The sequence below is a fragment of the Rhinolophus sinicus genome, linkage group LG15 (assembly GCF_036562045.2).
Source record: "Rhinolophus sinicus isolate RSC01 linkage group LG15, ASM3656204v1, whole genome shotgun sequence".
Taxonomy (NCBI): domain Eukaryota; kingdom Metazoa; phylum Chordata; class Mammalia; order Chiroptera; family Rhinolophidae; genus Rhinolophus; species Rhinolophus sinicus.
The window spans coordinates 35451662-35473425 of record NC_133764.1 but is presented as its reverse complement, the minus strand read 5'-3'; the positions used below and the strand labels follow the sequence as shown (position 1 = coordinate 35473425).

The 21764-nt window shown below is 53.9% G+C and overlaps 1 protein-coding gene across 2 annotated transcripts in view; it reads right to left on the bottom strand.

Annotated features, from left to right (window-relative positions):
* Positions 1–3604: 3604 nt before the first annotated feature.
* Positions 3605–21764, bottom strand: part of TTYH2 (tweety family member 2) — a 34270-nt gene continuing 16110 nt past the window's right edge. For both annotated transcript variants that reach the window (XM_019740450.2, XM_019740449.2), the window contains exons 4-14: positions 20568–20788; positions 16524–16619; positions 15869–15941; positions 11758–11827; positions 11478–11533; positions 10888–10980; positions 10596–10688; positions 8946–9088; positions 8082–8267; positions 7510–7588; positions 3605–5572 (exon numbers count right to left, since the gene is read on the bottom strand). In XM_019740450.2, coding sequence (XP_019596009.2) covers positions 5492–5572; positions 7510–7588; positions 8082–8267; positions 8946–9088; positions 10596–10688; positions 10888–10980; positions 11478–11533; positions 11758–11827; positions 15869–15941; positions 16524–16619; positions 20568–20788 — 1191 coding nt within the window. In that variant the 3' untranslated portion in view covers positions 3605–5491. The remainder of the gene's footprint in view (positions 5573–7509; positions 7589–8081; positions 8268–8945; positions 9089–10595; positions 10689–10887; positions 10981–11477; positions 11534–11757; positions 11828–15868; positions 15942–16523; positions 16620–20567; positions 20789–21764) is intronic.

Sequence of the window (21764 nt, the reverse complement as noted above, 5' to 3'; positions counted from 1 at the left end):
TATGACTGACTTTAAACAAGCATAACTGTCTTCTGATTACTGAAGCTTTGTAGTAAATTTTGAAATCAGGAGGTGTGAGTCCTGTAAATTCACTCTTTTTCAAGATCGTCTTGGCTATTTGGGGTCCCTGGAGATTCTGTGTGAATTTTAGGGTGGGTTTTTCTAGTTCTGGAAAAAAAAAGTCATTGGTCCTTTGATTGGGGTTGCATTGAATCTGTAAATCACTTTGGGTAGTATTTTCAACTTAAAAATATTAAGTCTTCCAATTTATTAACATGGCATGTGCTCCCATTTATTTATGTCTTTTTAAATTTTTTTCAGCTATGTTTTGTAGTTTTCATTATCCAATTCTTTCATTTCCTTGGTTAATTCATAAGTATTTTTTATATTATTATAAAATATATATATTCTATATAGAATATATATACATATACTATATATATATTCTCTCTATATATATTCTCTACATAGAGAATTTTTTAAAATTTCCTTTTCTGATTGTCCATTGTTAGTTTGTATGTTCACTTTCTATCCAGCTACTTTTCTGGATTCATTTATTAGTTCTAATATTTTTTTTATTTATTGCATTTTTATTCACTTTGTTTCTTTTTCTTTTTTTTATTTCTTGGGGTGACAATTGTTAGTAAAATTACATAGATTTCAGGTGTACAATTCTGTATTACATCAACTATAAATCCCATTGTGTGTTCACCACCCAGAGACAGTTCTACTTCCATCACCATATATTTGATCCCCCTTACCCTCATCTCCCACTCCCCACCCAGTTCTAATAATTTTTGGTGGTATTTTAGAGTTTCCCACATATAAAATTATATCATCAGTGAACAGAGATAATTTTACTTCTTTTCCAATTTTAATAACATGTGTTTATTTTTCTTGTCTAATTGCCCTAGCGAGGACTTCCAGTACTATATCGAAGGGAAGTCGTGAAAGCACTTGCTGCCTTACCCCCTTTTAAAATAAACTTTTTGTTTTAGAACAGTCTTAAATTTATAGAAAAGTTGTAAAGATAGTACAAATAGTTCCCATATACCCCTCCTATGGCTGGAATGTTTATGCGCTCCCAAAATCCGTATGTTGAAAACTAACCCCCAAAGTGATTATATTTGGAGGCGGGGCCTTTGGGAGGTCATTAGGCCACAAGGGTGGAGCCTTCTGAATGGGATTAGTGTTCTTATAAAGGGGGCTCCAGAGAGCTCCCTAACCCTTCCCACCAAGTGAGAACACAGAGAAAAGGTACTGTCTGTGAACCAGGAAGCCTTCCTTGCCTATTTGTAAACTTCATGAAATCAAAGACCACAATTGCCTTTGATGCTGCTGTGGTCCCAGGACCTAGCGAAGGGGATTTGCTAGGCCAGGGCCAGCAAACTGTAAACTGCTATTAGGTTGGTGCAAAAGTAATTGCGGTTTTTGCAATTTCTTAACTCTTTAAACTGCAATTACCTTTGCACCAACCTAATATAAAAGATAATAATACTTTAGGCTACAGGTTAAGAGGCAAAATCAGAGATATTTTGTAGATATTTATATGATAAGAGACAAAACCAATTCTCATACATTTTTCATGAACAAAATTAAAGATATTGAGTATATTTTTTGATAACACAGGTCCATTAGTGAGAAGAATGGAAATCTTTAGGAGGATAACATTATGCTTAATTGAGGCTCAAAGTTAGTGTTCTCTACCATCAAAATCAGTTGCAAATATTTGATTAAAAAAACATAAAAAATATAAAAACTATACTCACTAGCCGTACAAGGCAACAGGTGGAGCTGGGCTTACAGGCCACAGTTTGCTGGCCCCTGTGCTAAGCAATCAACGCATTTTTAGTTAAATGAATGAAAGGGGAAAGAAAGGCAGGCAGCAAGTGCTTCTGATCTGGATATATCCGTCAGTGGGGACACAAGGCCTCTTGAATGTTCATGAGTCATGAGGCAGTGATATTGCCCAGCTGCTTTGAAATATAAGACCTCAAAGCTTTGGAGGAGGGAAAAAGCATAGCAGAGCTTGGCTTAGGACAACTGGAGATGAGTCAGCTTTGAAGGGACCACTCTGTCGACTGTTCAAAATGGCTAACTGGGTCCTGAGTGACAGACTCAAACACACACCTGTTCTGACAAAGGCTCTGCTTACAAGGGGGCCTGATGGAATGAATTTCTCTTTGGGAGCAGGTTTCTGGGGCTGGAATCAGGGCTGTTCAGAGATGTTTGGGGATGGCAAGGCCGGCAGGCTGGCAGTGGCATGCTTGGCTGGGAGGCCTACCCACCGCACCCCTTTCCTTTGGGTGAAAGATTGGTGCAGGCAAAGATAGGAAAGGGAGGGGGTGACACATGTGATGATCCAAACCGCCTTGAGCTTGTGCACTCCCATTGGGCCTCCTTCCTACTTCATGCAGGGCCTGCCTGCAGCTCAGGCCTCACTCCAGCTCCCAGAGACAATGGAAGCCCCCCTAAAAGAATTTCATTTGGGTACTGAGCTGCAGTTACCTTTAAAAAATCAGGGCGGCCGGATGGCTCAGTTGGTTAAGAGCGCGGGCTCTGAACAGGTTTGCCAGTTCGATTCTCGCATGGGCCAAGGAGCTGCGCCCTCCACAACTAGATTGAAGACAATGAGCTGCCGCTGAGCTTCCAGAGGGGTGTCCGGATGGCTCAATTGGTTAGAGCGGGAGCTCTCAACAAGGTTGCTGGTTCAATTCCTGCACGGGATTGTGGGCTGTGTCCCCCACAACTAAAGATTGAAAACAGCAACTGGATTTGGAGCTGAGCTGCATCCTAGATTGAAAGACGACTTGGAGTTGATGGGCCCTGGAGAAACACACTGTCCCCCAATATTCCCCAATAAAATTTATTTTTAAAAAATCAGATTGGTCATAGAAAGGTTTCTCATTGCTTCACGCCTTTTCCCCACTGCTTTCGCTATCCTGAGATGAGGGCAAGGATGGGTGGAGAAAACATTTCCACTCCCGGGATGCCCTAGTTCTGGTCTCAGCTCTGGGGGACGCGCAGGTATGAGCCTATCCTCTGCGCTCACCTCTCAAATGTCCCCAAAGGATGCATAAGCCGCTCCCTTCGGGAAGCTCCTTGAAACGGTCAATTCCGGGAGCACAGCTGCTGTACAGAAGGGTAAACAGTAGCTTAGGGCCTTGGGCAGAGAGCTGGAGTCTGCCCTGCCAAGCCATCCCAGGCTGGCTCAGTTGTTCACCAGACAAACGAGACTCTGCAAAAAAAGTATGAAGGGAACAGTGCATCTCAGGTGCCCCTGCCCCGAATGGCACCCCATGGAGGTGCAGTTTGGGAAGACAGTGCAGCAAGGACCCATGGCAAACCTGGGGGGGGGCAGTCTACTGTGTGACCACCATCCCGTTAGGGGGAACTTGGAGAAAGACGAGTAGAAACAAGGTCTGAGTGCAAGAGTAGCTAGTGGCCGCACAGGAGGCCCTGTGACATTCAGTTAGTATCCTTATCTTTCAATCCTCACACTGAAATCTGCTTGGAACCCCTCCCATCACACAACCGAGCTGGAAGGGACCGTTCAGCCCCCTCCTTACTCCCACAGCTGAGGAAGTTAGAGACGGACTGCACATTTTAGTACAAGTGTTTATTTGTCCCCCCAGGTGAGGCTGCACCTGGACCAAGCAGAGGTGTGCCGACCTGGCTCCCTCAGGAACCACCCAAGGGGTCTAGTTTAGTTTACATGCATTAAGAACAACTCCCTAGTTACCAACAAGGAAACGTTAAGAAGCAACACCTTGACATCGCAGAGCTCCTACCTGCACACGACGTGGTCATAGAAAGGTGTGTTTATGGTACATGGTACACACAGGTTAATGCAGGTGAGAGTCCTGGTTGCCCTGTGGCCCTGTTCTGTCACAGGGGCTTGGCTGGAGGCTGAGAATCACTCTGCTGTCAGTGTTTTGATGCAAAGGTGGCTCTTCAGAAACGGAAATGGAGCTTTTGTCCAAAGCCATGCCACCCTATGTCCCTGCTTTGGTGTGAGAGGCTGTGGGGGCTTCTGTGCTATGCACCCCGAGTTGGCAGGATGTTGGAAGCACCAAATGCCCTAACCCTGGATCCTCAGCGGGCAGAAGGATGGGTCATTATTTTCTCCTGCTGAACAAGCTCTTCTCACCCAGCAGGTACAGCACAGGGGCCCTGGGACAATAGGGTCGGGATGGGGAGGGAGGGCGGGGGGGTTAGGTAGATGCCTGCCTTCACATCAAGACACAGCTGTCCCTTTTAGCTTTGCTAAAAGCTTTCCTGACAAACTTGCTTGAAGACAAAAGGGAAGGGAAAGCTGACCTGAGCCCTCAGCCATTCCCCTGGAATGGGACTGTGTTCATGGTTTCCCTCATTTCCTCTCTTAACAGGCCTCCCTCCGAGTGGGATGAACCCACATTCCCATTGAACAGCAGCTTGGGACAGGATCTCTCACTGATGTCTATTTTGTTTAAAATCCCCCCTCTCCCACCTCCAGATCCAGAAAGAACTGGCCCGTGTCAGCAAATTCTGAAAAGGGACAGGATACAAATCAGGTGTAAGGAAGGAGCCCCAAATCCACTGTAAAGACTGGATGTGCTATGAGTTTCAATTCTTTGGATAATCAAAATACTTAAAAGACTGGAACAAAAAGAGTTAAGGTTGCTTTCCAAGTGTCTGTTAATACCTGAGATGGCCTTTATCTGCAGAGGACAAACAGCATGGATTTTGGAATGGAGGTTTGCAGTAAGGAGGGTTGCAGAAAGGCAGGCAGAACGTGGCAGGCTTCCATCCACGTTCCCAACGGGTCTCACTGCAGGCGCCCACCAGGCACGAGGCTGCAGTCCCCCGGCCCTGGAACCACAGCCTCTGACAGAGCCCTCCAACACCTTCCCTCTGTGGCCCAGGAAGAGGCCATCTGGCCCCGGGAGACTGATTTGGACAGTGTCTGGTCTCATTTAGGGATATCACCTCCCTTAAAAGCATCTCCTGATCAGCCCTTCCACCTTTACCTGCAGGGAAATGCTACCCATCTGTGCAGCCAGGAGGAGAGAGGTACCTCAGAGAGAGTGGTCACCTGGGTTTCTGGCTGTGCTAGCAGGAGGCACAGTCCTGGCAATGGGACCCTGGAGCCTGACCTGGCCCCTCCTCACCTGGCTAGGGTGGGAGGTAGGGGTGAGCTGAACCAGGCTCCCAGCTTAGGGGTGGCCAGGCACCTGAGGGACATTTCTGGTGTGGAGAGGCCCGAGGCAGGAGAGGCTGGTTCCAGGTGTGGGTCTTCGGTCTGCCTGAGGCTTTGGTCAGGAATCGCAGCCTGGCCCGGGCTGTTTCTCCTGGACCTCAGCCGGTCCTCTGTGGCAGCAGGAGCCTTCCAGTCCTGCAGTCCTGCATGCAGCCTCCAGATGCCTTTGGTTTCCATGGAAGGAACGCAGCTTTCATTTGGATTAATTAAAAACCAAAACGGATCAAGGAGGCAGGGACCTCTGAAAGTGTGTTAGGCGGGAAGCTCATTCCTGTAGGGCCACAGGTGTTCATCAGCCACGGACAGGTAGGTGGCCCTCATGCTGGGAGAGTACTGTGGGAGAGAGGACAGGGGACAGTCAGGACAGGGTCATACCATGTTACCAGTCAAACCGGACCCTGTACTAGCAACGGTGCTGGGACGTTTTCAGCGAGAGCTGGGCCAGCTGCACCAAGTTTTAATGACAGGGCACCATGGGGACTGGAGGAGACTAGAGTGGCACCTACTCTAGTCTGTGCCAGGCTTCCTTCCTGGTGATGCTTCCCGCCCCAGGGCCATCAGGACATCTGGCTCCCAGCCTCAAGCGCAGGATGCATACACTGACACACCCCTCTCCATCCACTGTGGCCCCACATCCGCTTTGGTGCAGACACTGACACTGGGGACATGTCAGGGGGCACCAATGCACTCGGCCCAAATGGCAGCAGGCCCACTGACTCAGAAGCCAGGTTCAAATCCCAGCTGCGCATCTTACTCATCCCATGACCTTGGCTGAGGTTCTCCAATCCCTCCAAGCCTGAAAAATGGACCTAAGAGCACTCAGCTCTTACATGGAGGCTGAAATGATACAAAGCAGGCAAGACCCCTAACACAGTGGTTCTCAAACTTGGCTGTGCATTAGAAGCTCTTCCAAGGGCAGCCAAGTTGGTGAAGCAGTGACTTAACTCAAAGTGAGGGCTCAACAGACATAAGTGGAGGTGGGGGGGTGGGGAGCGGCCAGCTGTGTGGTCATCATTGGGGCACATGTCCACACCTCCCTGCTGGGGGTTCCTGGGTCAGCAGCGTTAGTTGTCTCCATGGTAGGAGGGTGGGGTGGAGGGGGCGCTTTCCTGGGTACAGGGGGCAGTCAGCCCTGCCAAAGCAATTAGGGTTTCTGGGTAGGTCTTAATTCTAGGGAGGACGATTTATGCTGTCCTTAAGCCTTGCAAATAAGGTCAGTTCTTGATTATCTCTGCTAGTGGCAGGGAGAGTGGCCTGGATTTTTCACAACAGAAGGTAATCCAAAAATCATTTTCAGTTGGCATCACGAGGCTTTGAGTAATTCACAGCAGCGGATTTCCCCTAATTATGTTGTGCTCAGATTAATGTTAAAATCAATCTGCATTCCTGGGTCCACAGCAGCTAGTGGCAAGGAAAAGGCACCCGGGAGGCTTCCGGGTAGAGAGAGAAGCCAGGCAGGGATTTAAAAGGTACCGACTCTGAACACAGGCTTTGACCCACCCACTCTCCCGACCTGAGGACCTGAGGGCACTGGATACAGGAGCTGGGTCTGGGTCTGGAGCTGTTTGTAAAAAGGCAGCCAGGGAGTCTGGGCAAAACCGGCAAGGTGGGGTCATGGCAGGGAAAGACGTGGATGGGTCAGAGCAGTTTTTCAACCATCTCACTAGGGACACTTGAGGCCGGTCATTCTTTGAGATGGGGACCGTCCTCTGTGCTCTAGGGGGCTGAGCAGCATCCCTGGGCCCCACCCACTACATGCCAGCAGTGACTACCTCCAGTTGTGAGAACGAAAATTACCTCCAGATGTGGCCAAATATCCCCTGGGAGGCAAAATCGCCCAGGGCGAGACCCACTGCTCCGAGGTAAGGCTCAAATGCCACCTACTCCAAAGGACCTCCTTGGGTCCCACAGAGCAGCGGGGACAGTTCCTCCCTCCAGGTCCCAAAGGACCATGTGGCACTTATTACAAGCAGTTTTCCTGTGTCTCCCCTCTTGCTGATTACATATTTCCTGAAGACCAGAACTGGGTCCCGTCTCTCTTTCCCCAGGGTCCGGCACTTTTCACAGAGAGCGCTTGCTGGACACCCACGAGCGTACGTGTGCACCACGGTCCTCAGGGCCCAGGCCTAAGTCACTGATTCAGTGCTCCGAGCTTCAGCCCTTCCAAGCTACCAGGATGGGGCAGGTGCAACACGAAAGGGCAGAGTTTCCCGACAGACACCCTGGCTCAAGAACTCTGCTGCCCACCCTGCTGCGGGGGCCCAGGGTACCGTGGGAGGAGGGGAGCCTCTTCCGATGAGTGGCATGTTCTCATAGCGTGGGTTCCCGCCGAAGAGCATGGCTTGGTTCCTGCGGGGCCGAGAGGAGAGCTCAGGAGGGGAAGGCGCTCAGATTTCTACAGGAGGGTTCCGTGGGTCTACACAGGGAAGTGGGGGGATGGAACCGACCATGGGTAGAGCAGAGGGAGTGTGGGAAGGAAGATAAGCAAAGAGGGCTCTGGGTGGCCCAGGGAAGAAGCAGTAGATAGGAGACGGGCCAGGAGCAGGGAGGCTTGGACAAATGCAGCTTCTCAGCCTTGAAACCCACCCCGCAGGCTTGTGGCCAAAAGCCTGGCATTTACAGTGGGCTCTTCCCCCGCACACGTGGATGTGCTGGGGTGACGAGATGCTCCCCAGGGCCTTCCCGCCAGGCCTCCCAGGGCGTGGCTGCAGGGAGGGGACCACAGCTGGCCTTAGATGCCTTCCTCCCCACCTGGCTCTCTGGACCCAAACGTGCTACCCATAGACCCATCTCCCTTAGGGCTAGGCGCTATGAGGGGGGCCCCCGGGATCCCCTGCCGTACATGTACTCTGAGACGGGGGCGTTGGAGATGGTCTGGGCCGGGGGCTGCAGGCTGGTCTGGCTGCCCAGGCCACTGCTGTAGCTGCAGAAGCTGTGAAGCGGCCCCCGCGGTGGGTTGTGGGCAGCGATGCGCCGGGCTTGGGGATTGAAGGGGTCATCATCATCGATGTCCTCATAGTCTCTGCCCCTAGAATGACACGGGGGGTACGGCTGACTGCGAGGGGTGAAGGAGGCTCCAAGGCAGCGGGGTCCTAGCCTGCTTCCCAATCTTTGCTCCCAGGACTCGCCCTCTGTCCTTGAGTTTCCTCTAAAACATGGTCCTCAGCCCTGCCTCGCACAGATCACTCAGCCCCATTCCCAACTTCACATCCACCTCCTCCAGGCAGCCCACCACGCTGACCATGTGCAAACTGACTCTCCCTTCCCTGCTTCCTCTTGTCCAATTCTTGAGATGCTGAAATACCATCTCATCTCTGTCTCTCTCCTCAATGAGACTGCAGGTGCCCTGATAACAGCGCTACAATCTGTCCTTCTCAGTATTCTGGGGGCACCCCTCCCAGCACCCAAAGCTCTCATCATCTCATGCCACAGAGTCCTGTGAAGGAAGAGAGGACAAGCAAGGGATGCCCGGTCATGGCAAGACGCGGTCACCATGCTCAGCTCCACTCTGGCCCTGGCCCCACGGAACCTACTTTTGGGCGTCTGTCTAGACTCTCAGGGAACCTTCTGCAGACATCCAGGTGGCCCATTGGGGCCGAATACCTGGGTCCTCTGCTGCCCTTGTCCATCTGGCTTATCAGCTCTCAGCTCGGGCAGAGCAGAGCCTCCCACCGGCTCTCCCAGGAACCCCCTCCAGGCAGCCCACCTGGCGGTAAAATGCTTCCAGGCCCGAGGCCCCGCGCAAATCATGGTGGAGAAGGCGAAGGCGGCCAGGAGGGAGAAGAGGCCAAGGTAGAGCAAGCCTTCAATGCCGTCATAGCAGACGCCAGCGAGGGCATCCAGGTAGTCCTGGAGGAGGAGGGACACACAGTTGGAGGAGAGTGGGGCACAGCCTGGGGTCTGAGCTCATCTCTGGAAGACCCTCTCCCTCAGCCTGGACCTGGATCTTCCTCCCTTCCCATCCCAAGCACCTTGTACAACCATAAGGGTCCATGCTCTGGAGCCCAACACAATGGGGCTTCCTGGCTTCACTACACAGGCATTTGCTGAACACCTGCTGTGTGCTAGGCATGGGAGGTTCGGCTCTGAACATGACAGACAAAGTTACGTGAGGGGCGTGAGCAGAACATAGGGGGAATTTACTCTGAGGCCAGGAGTGCACCCTTGAGGCAAAAGGGACAAGCTTGGCATGTTCAGGAAAGAGAAAAGGCCGTAGGAGATGGAATGAGATGGCACCAGGTCACGGTGGGGCTTGCAGGGCAAGCGAGGAGTTTGCAGTTTATCGTAAGTTGACAAGAAGACACTGGAGGGTTTGGGATGGAAGAGATGTGATCCAATTTGTTTTTCAAAAGACTTCTCTGGCTGTTGTATATGAAAGGTCATGGGTGGTAAGGGGGCAAGAAAAATTGGGAGAACAGTTAGGAGGCCAGGGCTGTCACCCAAGGTCTCAGGATGGTGCTGGAACCACTGTGGAAGCTGTGGAGGGAGAAGTGGACACACTCAGGACACATCTGAGAGTATAGTTGCCAGGACTTGCTAAGGGGAAGGGAGAGGATACAAGGCTGACACCCAAGGTCTCAGCCCTGAAATCAGACTGCCAGGGCCCAAAGCCTACGCTTTGAGTTGCCAGTTCTGGAATCTTACACACACACACGCCTATCTATCTATCTATCTATCTATCTATCTATCTATCTATCTATCTATCTACCTACCTACCTACAGACATCCATACACACACACACACACACACACACACACACACACACAGTTTCCTTATCTGTAAAATTTCCAATGAACTAACATGCATTTCATAGTTTAACGGTGAGGACTAAATAACCTATTGGACATAAAGTGCACAGAACAAGGTCAAGCACAAAACTAAGCGATCGTTAATATGATTATTTGCTCTAAATCCAGACTGGCTGTGAAAGCTGTCGATAAACGTTGGTTTATTGCGTGGGGTGGGAGGCTCACATACTTCGTGTGTTCCCTGCATTGGTGTTTGATAGTCCACATTCCTGGAGAGAAGATGCTGGCAATGAGATGGCAACCCAGGGAGACGGATGGGTTGACCAGATGGCTGGGAGTTTGGACACTGGGGAACAGCCTTCCTTATATAAATCAGCGTCTCCAGTGTTCTCGGGGTAATCGGATCCAATCCTGCTATCCCACCGCCTGGTACCTTTTATTGTCCCCCTGTCTCAGCTACTGGAGACAATTAAGAAGCCAGGCACCTCTTCCATCTTCCTGTGGTCAGCTTCCTCCCCATTCCCTGGGCCTGCAGGGAGCCCAGGCAATCCTCGCCCAGGCCAGCCTCTGCTGGCTCCCCACTCAGCCCCCGGGGCAAGCCCAGCACCTTGTGCAGCCCTCGGCAATCCAACAAGGCTGTGAGCTGGTGAAGGCTGGATTCTGTAGAGTTCAACAGGAGCTGGATTCTGAGCAGATCTTTCTGGAGCAGGAAGAAGGAAAGAAGCAAATGCGCAGACAGACTGAGCGGTGGGAGCAGGGCTTATGGATAAAACCACAAACGGCAGCTGGTGCACAGAGGCCTTTAAAGCCAAAGGAAGGAGCCAGACTATGGGGAGCCTGGGTCTCCAAAACCCCAGGGATCCCCCTTCCATCATGGATGCTGGGGGAGGTCGCCTTACCTCTGCCGTGGGGAAGAGGGGCACGGCAAACTGCAGCAGGCCTGTGACTTGGATCTGCATGGTGGTCAGCGAGCGCTGGAAGGTGGTCAGCGCCTGGACCAGGAGAGACCACAGCCCTGCCGTCAGGTGCAGCTTCCCAGGAGCCCCCTCAGATGCAGAGGGCCTGTTCCCCTGCAGCCCCTCCCCGTGGCTGCAGCTGCAGTCACATCCCTCACTGTGGCCCTTCCTGCTTGCAAGACTTCCTCTCACCCCTCAGGCTTCTTGCTACGCAAAGTATGGTCCTGGGACCAGCAGCCTGGGCCTCGCTGGGGAGCTTGTGAGAAATGCAGACTCTCGGGCCCCCCCCCCAGACCCACTGCATAGCGCCTGTGTGTTAACACTCCCTAGGTGATGGGTACACACGTTGGCGTGTGAGAAACACTGATCTTGAAGACACTGACCAAGAGCCCCGCCCCCTTCAGAGGACCACAGTGAAGCAAAGAACACCAGCCACGTCCACCTTTCTGGTCAGTGCAGGGCTGGGGTGAAGAGGGAGCATGCTGACGAAGGGGACTGTGGGCGGGGTGAGGGCTGGGCTGGGTGGGCTGTACCTGCTGGAATGGGCTGCTTACGCTCTGACTGCAATACAGGTAGTAACGGGTCACCTCTGCAAAGCAAAGACATTGGCGTCAGGCAGGAGCTCACTAGTGACCAGACGCTCAGTCACCCTCAGTGGCCAAGCCACTGCCTGAGCCTCCAGGTTCTAAGAAGTGCCCCGGGGGTCCAGCTGGACCTGACGTGGTGGGGTGGGGAGGGACTGGGTGACTACAGGGCTGAAACACGTATGTAGAGGCACTGTCTGGCTGACACAGAGACGCGCGGGCTCATTACCTGTGCTGAGCTGGCCTTCTGTCATGTTCAGGATGAAGGTATCAGGAGCCACGCAGAAGTCGCTGGTGCCCTGAGCCAGGGAGAGACGGCAGAGGTGGAGGAAAGTCACCACACCAGGGCCCTGCGAGGAGCCAGGCGCCCTCGGCCCCAGCCACTGGGAGCCCTCAGCTCAGTCCAAGCAGGCAAGAACAGTCAGGAGCCAGCCTCCATGGGTTCGAGTCCTGGCTTTGCCCCGTTCCTAGCTTTGTAACTCTGGACAAATACCTTATTCTTTCTGTGTCTCAGCTGCCTCATCTATAACGTGGAGAGACAAACACTCTCAGCTTATGAATTAATCTACGTAAAGCACCCAGGAAAATGACTGGCAGAGAGCGAGCACCATGTACTGTTAACTCTTGTTTCTGATGCCTCTTCTGGGACGGACCTCGGCAGGCCTGGGCCATGGGGAAGCTGCAGGACGGGTGTCGGGGAGTTATGTGTACCATGGCCTCATTGGCTCAGCTCTGTTTTACTTTTTTGTCTTGTTATCAAGATTTACATGCTCTGGAGGTACATCAATCTATGAAGCCTTGCTGGACTCTCTTTCTAAAGAATTATTAATATATTCCTGCTGAATCCATCTTTGAGCTTTTGGGGGCATGTCCTGCTCACAAAGAGATGGGGGGCTGTGTAGAGCACAGGGCCGGAGGTTAAAAGACACCAGCTCCAGCCTCTGCCACTGAGCTGGGGGACCTGGACCCTGCAGCACTACCTGGCTAGGTGACCACCAAGGCTCCATGGGGCTAAGTGAGAGCAGGTCTGGGCCTGGGAGAGGGCGCAGCAAGCATGCCATCCTCTGAGCTAGGCCCACCCCAGATCCAGCCTGGAGTGCAGAGGGGTACTGGGTAAAGGGAGCCTCCACCTCTCAGAGCAGCCAGGGTGAACTCTGGTCCCCTGGCTGGTTCCTGGGAGCTGCCCCTGCTCCAGTGCATGCTCCCGAGCAGGGGACCCCTCCCCAGTGCCCTGTCCTCCTTTGGGAATGGCTAGCTCAGGGGCCCACACTGGTGCATCACTCTTCATTCATTGAGTCGCTAAATATTTACTAAGTACCTACGAGGCACCATGCATTGTCCTAGGCACAGGAGACAGTGGCTAGCTGTTGGGGCACCTTCCAGTCTAGAAAATGTACGTAATGGGTAGGGTTAGGAGAATAAAATGCCCCTCTAGATACAGAGCTTCCACAGAGACCTATCAGTACACACACACACTCTCACGCGCTCAGGACCTTGGGAGAACTGCACCAGCAGGCCCAGGTGCACCCACAGCATGTCCCTGGAGGGGCAGAGAGAGGGAGCCAGGCTCGAGTTGGGGTGGGGAGGCCCTGGGGAAAATAAAGAACGAGGCCGCCATCTTGGTCTGGGTTACTCCCAAGAAGTTTGGGATCCAAATAGGGACGGAGGCCTCTGTCAGAGGCTCCACCAGGGATGTGGCCACCCTGTCCCCTCCTGCCCCCTCAGGCCAGGCCTGCTTTTCAGACTCTTCCATGAGGACTCAACTTTCCTGTCCTGAGGATAAGGGCCTGTATTGCATTATTCACGCAATGGGGAGCAGGGTGAGGAGGTGGGGAGGCAGAGGACAACGAGCACAGTTGGAGCAGGTGCAGAAGCTGCCCAGTGCCCTGCCCAGCTGGCGGCCTAGCCTGCAGGCAGCTCCTGACAGCCGTGGTGATGGTCTGAAGGAGTCACCCTGGGACTCTCACATGATAATAAGTGGGGTAAACCGGTGATGGCTACTGTCCACTGAGAAGGAACTATATGCCTTCCATGGATTAGCCAACCCATGTCATCCCATCGACAACTCTCGGAGGCAAGGGCTATTCTCCCCATTTTATACCCGAGAAAGCCGAGGCCTTGAGAATGTCAGTGACTTCCCCAGGGGTGCCCTGCTGGGAAGGGATGACCAGACCCCTAGGGGGCTCCGCTCTGTGCGGCCCACACACCTGGATGCCCCTCTCTCCTCCCCCCCCCACTACCCCCTTCCTTCTTCTTGGGTGCCTCCTCTCCTCTCTGCCCTTCCTCCTTCACCCTCTGGCCTTATACTCCTGACCACATGGGGCAGGTGGTCAAGCAGGTAGGTAGCCGCTGTGGGGGGTCCCAGGAGGCTCAGAGTGTTGCCCAAAGCCCAGAGCTCAGCCCCCTTAATTCCCACTCATAGCAGACTCAGGGGCAATGCTCCTTCCACGGGGAGGTCCTTTCTGGGGGACACTAAAGGCAGGTGGGGGGGAGGGCAGTGTTAGTCCTGTGGCCCCACAGCTCTCAAAACAAGCCAGGTCTCAGAGGGCAGGGGCAGCGAAGCCACACAAAAGCTCCCCACAGTAGCCTTTGCCGCCTGCCTCCCTCCCCTCCCAGCCCCACTTCCTATTAAAATGCAGCAGTATCTGCAGCCCAATCAAAGGCCCATTCAGACTCATTCTGTCACAGGGGGGCCTGACTAAACGAATTAGGGAAATGGCCTTTCTCTGGGGCTCCCTCGTGTTCCAGGGCACCCAGCTGGGACATTAAATGGCCTCTGGTTTCCTTGAACACTGAAGCCTGGTGAGAAGGAGCCAGGAAGAGGCTGTCTCCCGAAGGGCAGCTCATGGGGGCAAGCTGGACGCTGCTGCTGCTTCCAGAAGGCAGAGGCTCGCGGTGGGCAGGACAAAGCCCCAGGAAAGCACACCATGTGTGAGTCTCCCTGCGCTTACACTTGTCCCTGGAGGAGAGGCTGTTGGCCAGGCAGCTGTGCGTGTTGCTCTGGCCAGCAGCCACTCCCCTGGACAACATGCAGCCCACCCAGCTCCTGATGACATCAGGGTGCTTTTGAGCACAGCATGGGCCCTCCTACCCTGCCCTTCCCTGTATATAGAGGGGCCCCCACCCTTGGGACGCAGGCTCATGCCTGTCCAGTTCTCCCTCCTGCCCAAAGTGGACACTGCACGGTTGGGGAAGGGAAATAAAACAGGAGCTGCCAACCTCCTCTCCCTTCCCGACAAGCTCTGCCAAAAGCTGCTATGAGCCAAGCAGACCAGGGTCCATTCATTCCGTGGGCATCATGGGGGCAAACTGCCCAGGGCCGGAGCTCCTGACCAGCCCCAAGGTCACTGGACAAGGCACGGGTTTGGGTAGAGGGCTTCCAGTAGGAGTCCCATTCTTTTATCCCCAGGTCGCTAGGGCAGAACCGATGCAAGGGTTAGTTTGTGGCTCTTGAAGCAGCTAGGGGGTCCCTGAAATCCACTGGTAAATCCTGCCCCTGCTCACACACACACACACACACACACACACACACACACACAGGGCAGGCACCTCCACTGTACTGATTCACATGGGGTTGCAATGATCTGCCTAGAAGTGTTTGTTCTGCAGGCTGCGACTAGGTCAAGAGCAAACATTACGTTTGTCCTGGTTTTCACATCCCCAGATACCTGGTACCACTGAGTGCCATAGGGCCAAACATCAGCAGAATGAATGAATGAATGAATGAATGTACTCACGCACACAGCTTTACACAAGTATTAGGTCTATTAAGGACCAAACACCTACATGGAAAGCTCCCCCACCTTGTGGCTTTTCCTTGTTTTTGTTTTTAACATTTTGAGGTTGAACGTGCACCAGTGTGTCAGACTGTGTGAGTCAAAGGGCAAAGGGTCAGAGGTAAGCTAAATGCCACAGCCCACATTCCCAGTGCCCAGGAAGTATGCCAGACGGCTCCAGGTTCAGACCTCAGCCATCCCCCCAGACCCAGTTACTTCCCACACACAGAAGTCACCTGGTCATCCATGCATGTCCTTACAAGCACTAAGCAGGTGGCTAGGAACGGGCCAGTGGGCTAGGAAAGGGAGAGGCTTCAGGTGTTTTATCTTGGCTTTGGCCCTAAATGCCTCCTGGTTCTCTGGGCCTGTGTCCCCACTTGAAAGGTGAGAGGCTGGTGCAGAAGATCTAAGCCGCTTCGGTCTGTGATTCTGCATTTGGGACTGAGACTAGAAGTTGACCCTGCCCTGGGGCTATGGACAAGTCACATCGACATGCCACCTACAGATGGTCCTGGTCACCACCTGCACCCCCCCGCCCCCACAAAACCCGCTCCCCCAACTCACCACTGCTGCAGCGGTGTCAGCGGCCAGGGACGTCCAGCTGAGGAGCAGGGCCAGCATTCCACAGCACAGCATCCTAGGGGAGAGCAGCTTCTGGTGGGATCCAAGCAAAGGCTGGCAGGCCCAGGGGACCCCATGACAGCTGTCACCCACCAACCTTAGTGCCCTTTCTCTCAGCTACAATCTTTCCCTCCCCGGCCCGAGACTCCTGCAGTAGCCCCGAAGGCTTGGTCCCTGCCCTAACACTGGCCCAGCTGAGTGCCAGGCCAGGGAGATGGCACTCAGTGCCTCGAGCAGAGATCCCTGGGCCGAGGAGACGCAGCGGGGAGGGCGCAAGCTAAGGAGGAGGTGCTGCTTAGAGACGGCAGGAAGCTCTAACGCTTGGGCAGCATTTCTTCAGCCGCTCAACAGAGGCAGGCTCAGGAGGGAGGGGACACGTGGGGGAAAGGCCGGTCCTTGTTTGGTATCCAGGTGGCGAATCGCTAGCTGCTGTCCCTTCTTGGTCGGCTGCTGAGGAGGGGGTCGAAGGCGACTTCGGGCCATTGTCCCCCCACATCCTCCCAGCCCAGCCAGGCCCTCATGTCTCTCTGATGGGGGCACCATCACCCCACATGCTTACCCAGATCTTTGTCCCAGACCCATAGGCAGGGCTACTCACAAGGCCAGGAGACACTTGGAGCGCTTGGCCAGTCCCAGGCAGGCAATGAGGCAGATGGCCAGGTAGAGGACGAAGAGCAGGAGGTAGGAGAGCCACCTGGGTGGAGAGGGAGGGGCGGTCAGAGGGAGGAGAGCAGAACTCTCCACCAGGGAGGCCTGCCAGCAGCCCCCAGGCCCACTGGCCCCTCCTTATTAACGACTGCCCAGAGCCAGCAGCAAAGCAGCCTCTGTGAAGGTGTGTCCCCTGCCTGTGCTGGGAGAACCCAGTGGGCACGGTGGGGAGGCCGTCCAGGGGAGCCGAGGCCTGCACCCCTACTGGGGCCTGGACAAAGGAATCCCCCTCCCCCTGTCCTGGCTGCCCATTAGAACTTTCTACAGTGATGGAAATGTTCTACCCCGGGGCCACCCACTCTATCTGCCCCTGTCCACATGTGACTATGGGGAACTTGAAATGTGGTTTGTGCAACTAAGGAAATGAATTTCTAACATGATTTAATTTGGATTCATTTAAATCTTAATGGCTAGCGGCCACAAACTGCACAGAAAAGGTCTAAATTGTCTCTCTGAAGCCTCCCAGCAAGCATCTCTTTGGACCGTGGTTCCCATTGCTCCTAGAACTCTCACACAGCATCAGACCAGACAAGGCCTGACATTTATATCCACAGATGGAAGAAAGCCCCTAAGACGCCCACTTCTTTGATGAACTCTCGGCTGGGCGTCCCCACCCCAAGGCCTCCCATCCGCTCCCACCAGCCGCCTGGGACCCACCACTTTGCACATTTAGATTCATTTTAATCAGCTTTTGTGTCAGGCACTGAGCTGAGTGCCAGGGATGCCTGGACGAGAGAGCTCATTTGCAGAGGACCAGGGAGCTCAGGGCAGGGCAGGGAGCCGAGGACATGCCAGGGCACCATGCACCTCAGGCTCCCAGCCCCTCACTCCTCTAGCTCCTTTGCCCCCCAGGCTGAGCTGATGGAGGGAGGCAGCTGGGAGACCTTGGCAAGTTGCCTCACTCCTTTGAGACTTGGTTTCCATATCCGTAAAAAAGCTGAAGCTGATATCTGGATGTGGGGGAGGGGAGGATAGCGTTCATTGAATGCAAGGGGAAGAAGGCAGGCAGACGCTGGGGGACCAGTCTGAGCAGTGGGGGGCTGGTGGACAGAGGAGGCAGGGGCAGAGGAGGGACTGGTCCCAGTCCCCCCAAGAGAGAAGTTTGTGATCATTATTTTTCTCGATGCAGGAGCAAATACACTCATTGACCCCTCCTCTTAGCAATGCTTTTCTGCTTCACTGACACCATCAAGAAGGTAAGGGAGAATATGGAGTGTGGGTGGGAAGTGAGATGGAGCCAGAAGAAAGTGACAGAGGGGCTCTGAAGGGGAGGGAGCACGCTGGAGGCCACCTGGCAGCCATGTGAGGCTCTTTCTGCCTTTGTGAATAGACGCCCCCGAAAAGAGCCTGATCAAAACCGTCAACCCCAGCAGAGAGCCCAACTGGAGGACTCTCAGGTTCCCAGGAATGGAGTTGGGGGCTCTGAGGAAAGTGCCACGAGGACAGGCCACCAAGGAGTCAGTTTTCTTAGAATCAGAGTCAGAGCTGGAAGGAACCGCAGGGACCATCTGCGGTTAGGATCCCATTCACAGATTGGAAAACTGAGGCCCGTGGCAGGAGAGCCTGGCCCAGGAATTCCAGACTCTCCGTGTCTTCTAGCCTTCCTACAAGACACACAGACCACCACCAGGCACCTCTCAAAGTCCTGGTTTCATGTTTCAGACCTAAAGGTTTCTTGTTACTTCTCTCCTCTCCTCCACACATCACCAGGAAATCGAGTTAGAATTGCTTCTAACTCACTCTCCAGGATTGTGTTTCAACGCCTCCTTCTGCAGTCAAGCCTCATGTTGTGAAGGGTTCCTGGAAACAGCTCTGCAAGGCAGATGCGTTTTCCCAGAGGAGCCCAGGGATGATCTGGGATGTGTTTCCAACCAAGAACTTGGCTCTCACAGAAGCCGCTCCCGGGGCGTACCCCCATGGCTCCTCCCATATCCAGCCTCTGTTAACCCTTGTATCCCTTAGAAACCTTTCCAAGAGGGTAGTCTGTTGGGTTTTTATTGCCAGGCCTTGTACAAAAGTGCTAAAAACATTTGCTTAGCTGGATGGCTATGCTCTAGATGGCTATGCTGCAAAGCAAAGACGGGGGGAGGCTGTCCAGAGGAGACCCAGCCCCTAAAGCTGGTTAGCTCAAGAATTAAATAAAGCCTTGCTCTAGAGCAGCTCAGGCGAGAGGAGGGAGCAAACAGCATGGGGGGAAGGGACACATCACCGGCAATGTTCAGGAACCACAGGTGTTAACCTTGGACGAGACCTTTTTTGCCTTGACCTGAACAAGGGGTGTGAGTTGGGGATGGAGGTCTTAGGGGACCCCTTCCCTCACCCAGATTGAAACAGCTGCTGTGTAGTTGGCACCTCCTCCCCATTTTTAATGAAATCACCTTACAAATAAGCCCCTTTTGATGTGTAAATTCTCACTTATTCCATCATTGTCATCATCAAAATGCCCACGTGAGGCCCCCAAGTGTACATGGGCCTATCCTAGGTCCACTTGGAGAGAACGGCAGGGTCAAAATGGACACCCACTTTCTACCTGCCCTAAACCCCCATGACAAAAAGATTTTGAAGGCTCAGGCAATGAATGGTCCTCATGTCACAGGACTAATTAATGCCACTGTTTTGGGTCACAGGTCACAGCCCATCCTTCGAGTTGGCAGTTTCTTTCCGTCACTTAGGAGAAAGGCTCTTTTGCACGTGTGCAGCCATCCATCTGATGGGAAGTTGAACCAAGGTCCCTTTCAATCCCGTGTCATCCTGGCAATGCAGGGGCTGGACGGGCTGCGGAGGGGAGGACGGCGAGCGCTATCCAGAGCCGGGGACCTCACGTGCTTCCCCTCGTCAGGGCCCTGCCATCTCCTCCCGTGGGGAAGACGAGAGCCCAGGGCGAGGAGATCTCTGGCCAGAGGCCACCAGGAACATTTTTTCTGGACTCAGTTATTCATTCAGCCTGGGCTGGGGTTTTCTCACAAAGGGGAAATGAACCCAGAACAGCAGAGTAAATTGTGGCTCTGACCTTCGCAAAGGGCTTGAAGAGGAGCCAACAAATTGGTGTGAGTGTGTGTGCGTGTGTGCATGCGTGTGTGTGTGTGTGTGTGTGTGTGTGTGTGTGGTCCAAATCACTCATACTTATTCATCAGGACTCATGTATCCTTCACACCTTCTGCGTGTTGTGTCCTGCACCCTGGGTGCAGTGATGGCTACTTCACAAGTCATGTCGCCCTGCAGCCAGGAACCGCCCAGAGCCCAGACTGCTGCCTCCCACCTTGGCTCTCCTGAGTGACCTTCATTAGACTCTGCACTTGGAGGGAGGGCAGACAGTCCCTGGTCAGCTGACCTGTGTCCGGTGTCTTCAACTAGGATGGGGTCTGGGGAATGGGGAGATAATGGACACATAAACAGACCCCCAAAGGTTAGATGATATAGGTATGAGTTTGCACACCTACATATGGCAAAGGTGGGGACAGTGCCCTGCAGGCTCCATCACTCACGCTGAAGGCATTTCTGGGCTTGCTAAGAAGTTGTCATTAGGGAAGGTTCCGTGCAGGCAAAGAGGTTGCCATCTCCCCTGCACCCCTGTCGCTGAGTCTTAGGTGCAGGGAGCCCTGCCCCATAAACCTGGCAGGCGAGGACCCCGTAAACCACTCGCCCTTCACCCAGCACCAGTCACAGAACATGCTGCTCTGGGAGGAGGCCCGAGCATGTCCAGTGCTGGGGTCCTGGTACATCATTGCCCCCTCCGCGCCTTGGTGCCTGCCTGTATCAAGAGGCTGTTCCACATGCCCACCACTCGGCCCCCAAGCTCCCATGTTTTCCGATTTCAGGTAATGGCTTATGAAGGCCTTGGGGTGGCACTTCCCTGCCCAGGCCCGGAGATACAGGCGTGGATGAAGGAAGCTGGTGCCGCACGCCCCCCCCCCCCCCCCGCCCAGCCCCATACCTGTAGTACTCCACGTAGCCAGTCTGGTCAGCCAGCTCGGTCAGCTGAGCTGTGACGTCCCTCCACACGGGCACCCCTGACAGCTGGGCAATGATGCTGCTGGCCATCTGTTGCACGAACTTCAGCGTCTGGATGTAGTCGCCCCGGGTGGCGAAGATCTCACTGAGCCGGTCCAGGTGCTGCTCTAGGTCCACCTTCATCTTCTGGGTGGTTCTGGACACCTGGGGAGGGGCTGGGGCTGTGAGTCTAACCCTGGGGTGGAGGAAGCCAGAAGCCCAGCTCCTGACTCTGACTCTGGAGGAGAAGGTCTGCAAACAGCAGAAGACGGCTGCTCGGGCTTGAACAAGTACACTGCGCACGCAGCCCCCAGCCCTGAAAATCTCAGGAGGCTGCTGCCCAGAGGAAGGATGAAAGACAGAGGCCCCGCCATACCCACCTAGCCCTCATGTCCCTCCATCCAGGGGGCAGGCCCTGATCTGGCCTGAACCGGGACCTGGGTCCAAGATCCAGTGACTTATTCTAAAGAGAGACCCAGATGGGGAAACAAACAAACACCCATGTTTCTTCCTTGCAGATTCTCTTAAAACTTTAAACACTGTGGTTTACGGATTCCTTTTCAGAGTGAGGAATTTAAGCCGAAGAGTTCCTCCGCTGCTACCTGACCTTTTGTTCCCACAATAGGATCTCTAAATGCCTCACAAGAGAAAAGTCCTCGCTGTGGAGCTAGCAACAGCTCACAGAGCCTGAGCCTGAGTGAAGGCAGAACAATGGAACTTTGAAATAGCCCCATCCTGCCTCCCCAAAGCCTGGACATTGATGGGAGGAGGGAATCAGAATGCTCGTGCCCTGCCCTGCACATCTGTCCGGCCAGGTAGACGACAGGATCCTGTCCCAGCCTTAAGGGACTGAAGGAAGCAACTTGCTCTTCCAAGGCAGAGAGGGAAGAATGATGGCAGTGACTGTTGTTGGCTTGCAAACACACAAGCAGGGCTTGGGGTGAGAAAGACGCTCAAACAGCCCAGATGCAGGGTCCCCGGGGGACACAGGGATGCAGCCCAGGAGCCCCAAGCATGTCCCTCCGAGCCAGCTCTGAGCCAGTGTGTGGGCAGCGAGGGGGCGAAGAAGGGCTTTGCTGTTCTGAAATTGTCACACTAAATCCACAAGCACAACTGGCTGGGAGGGGGTGTGTGTGGCTGA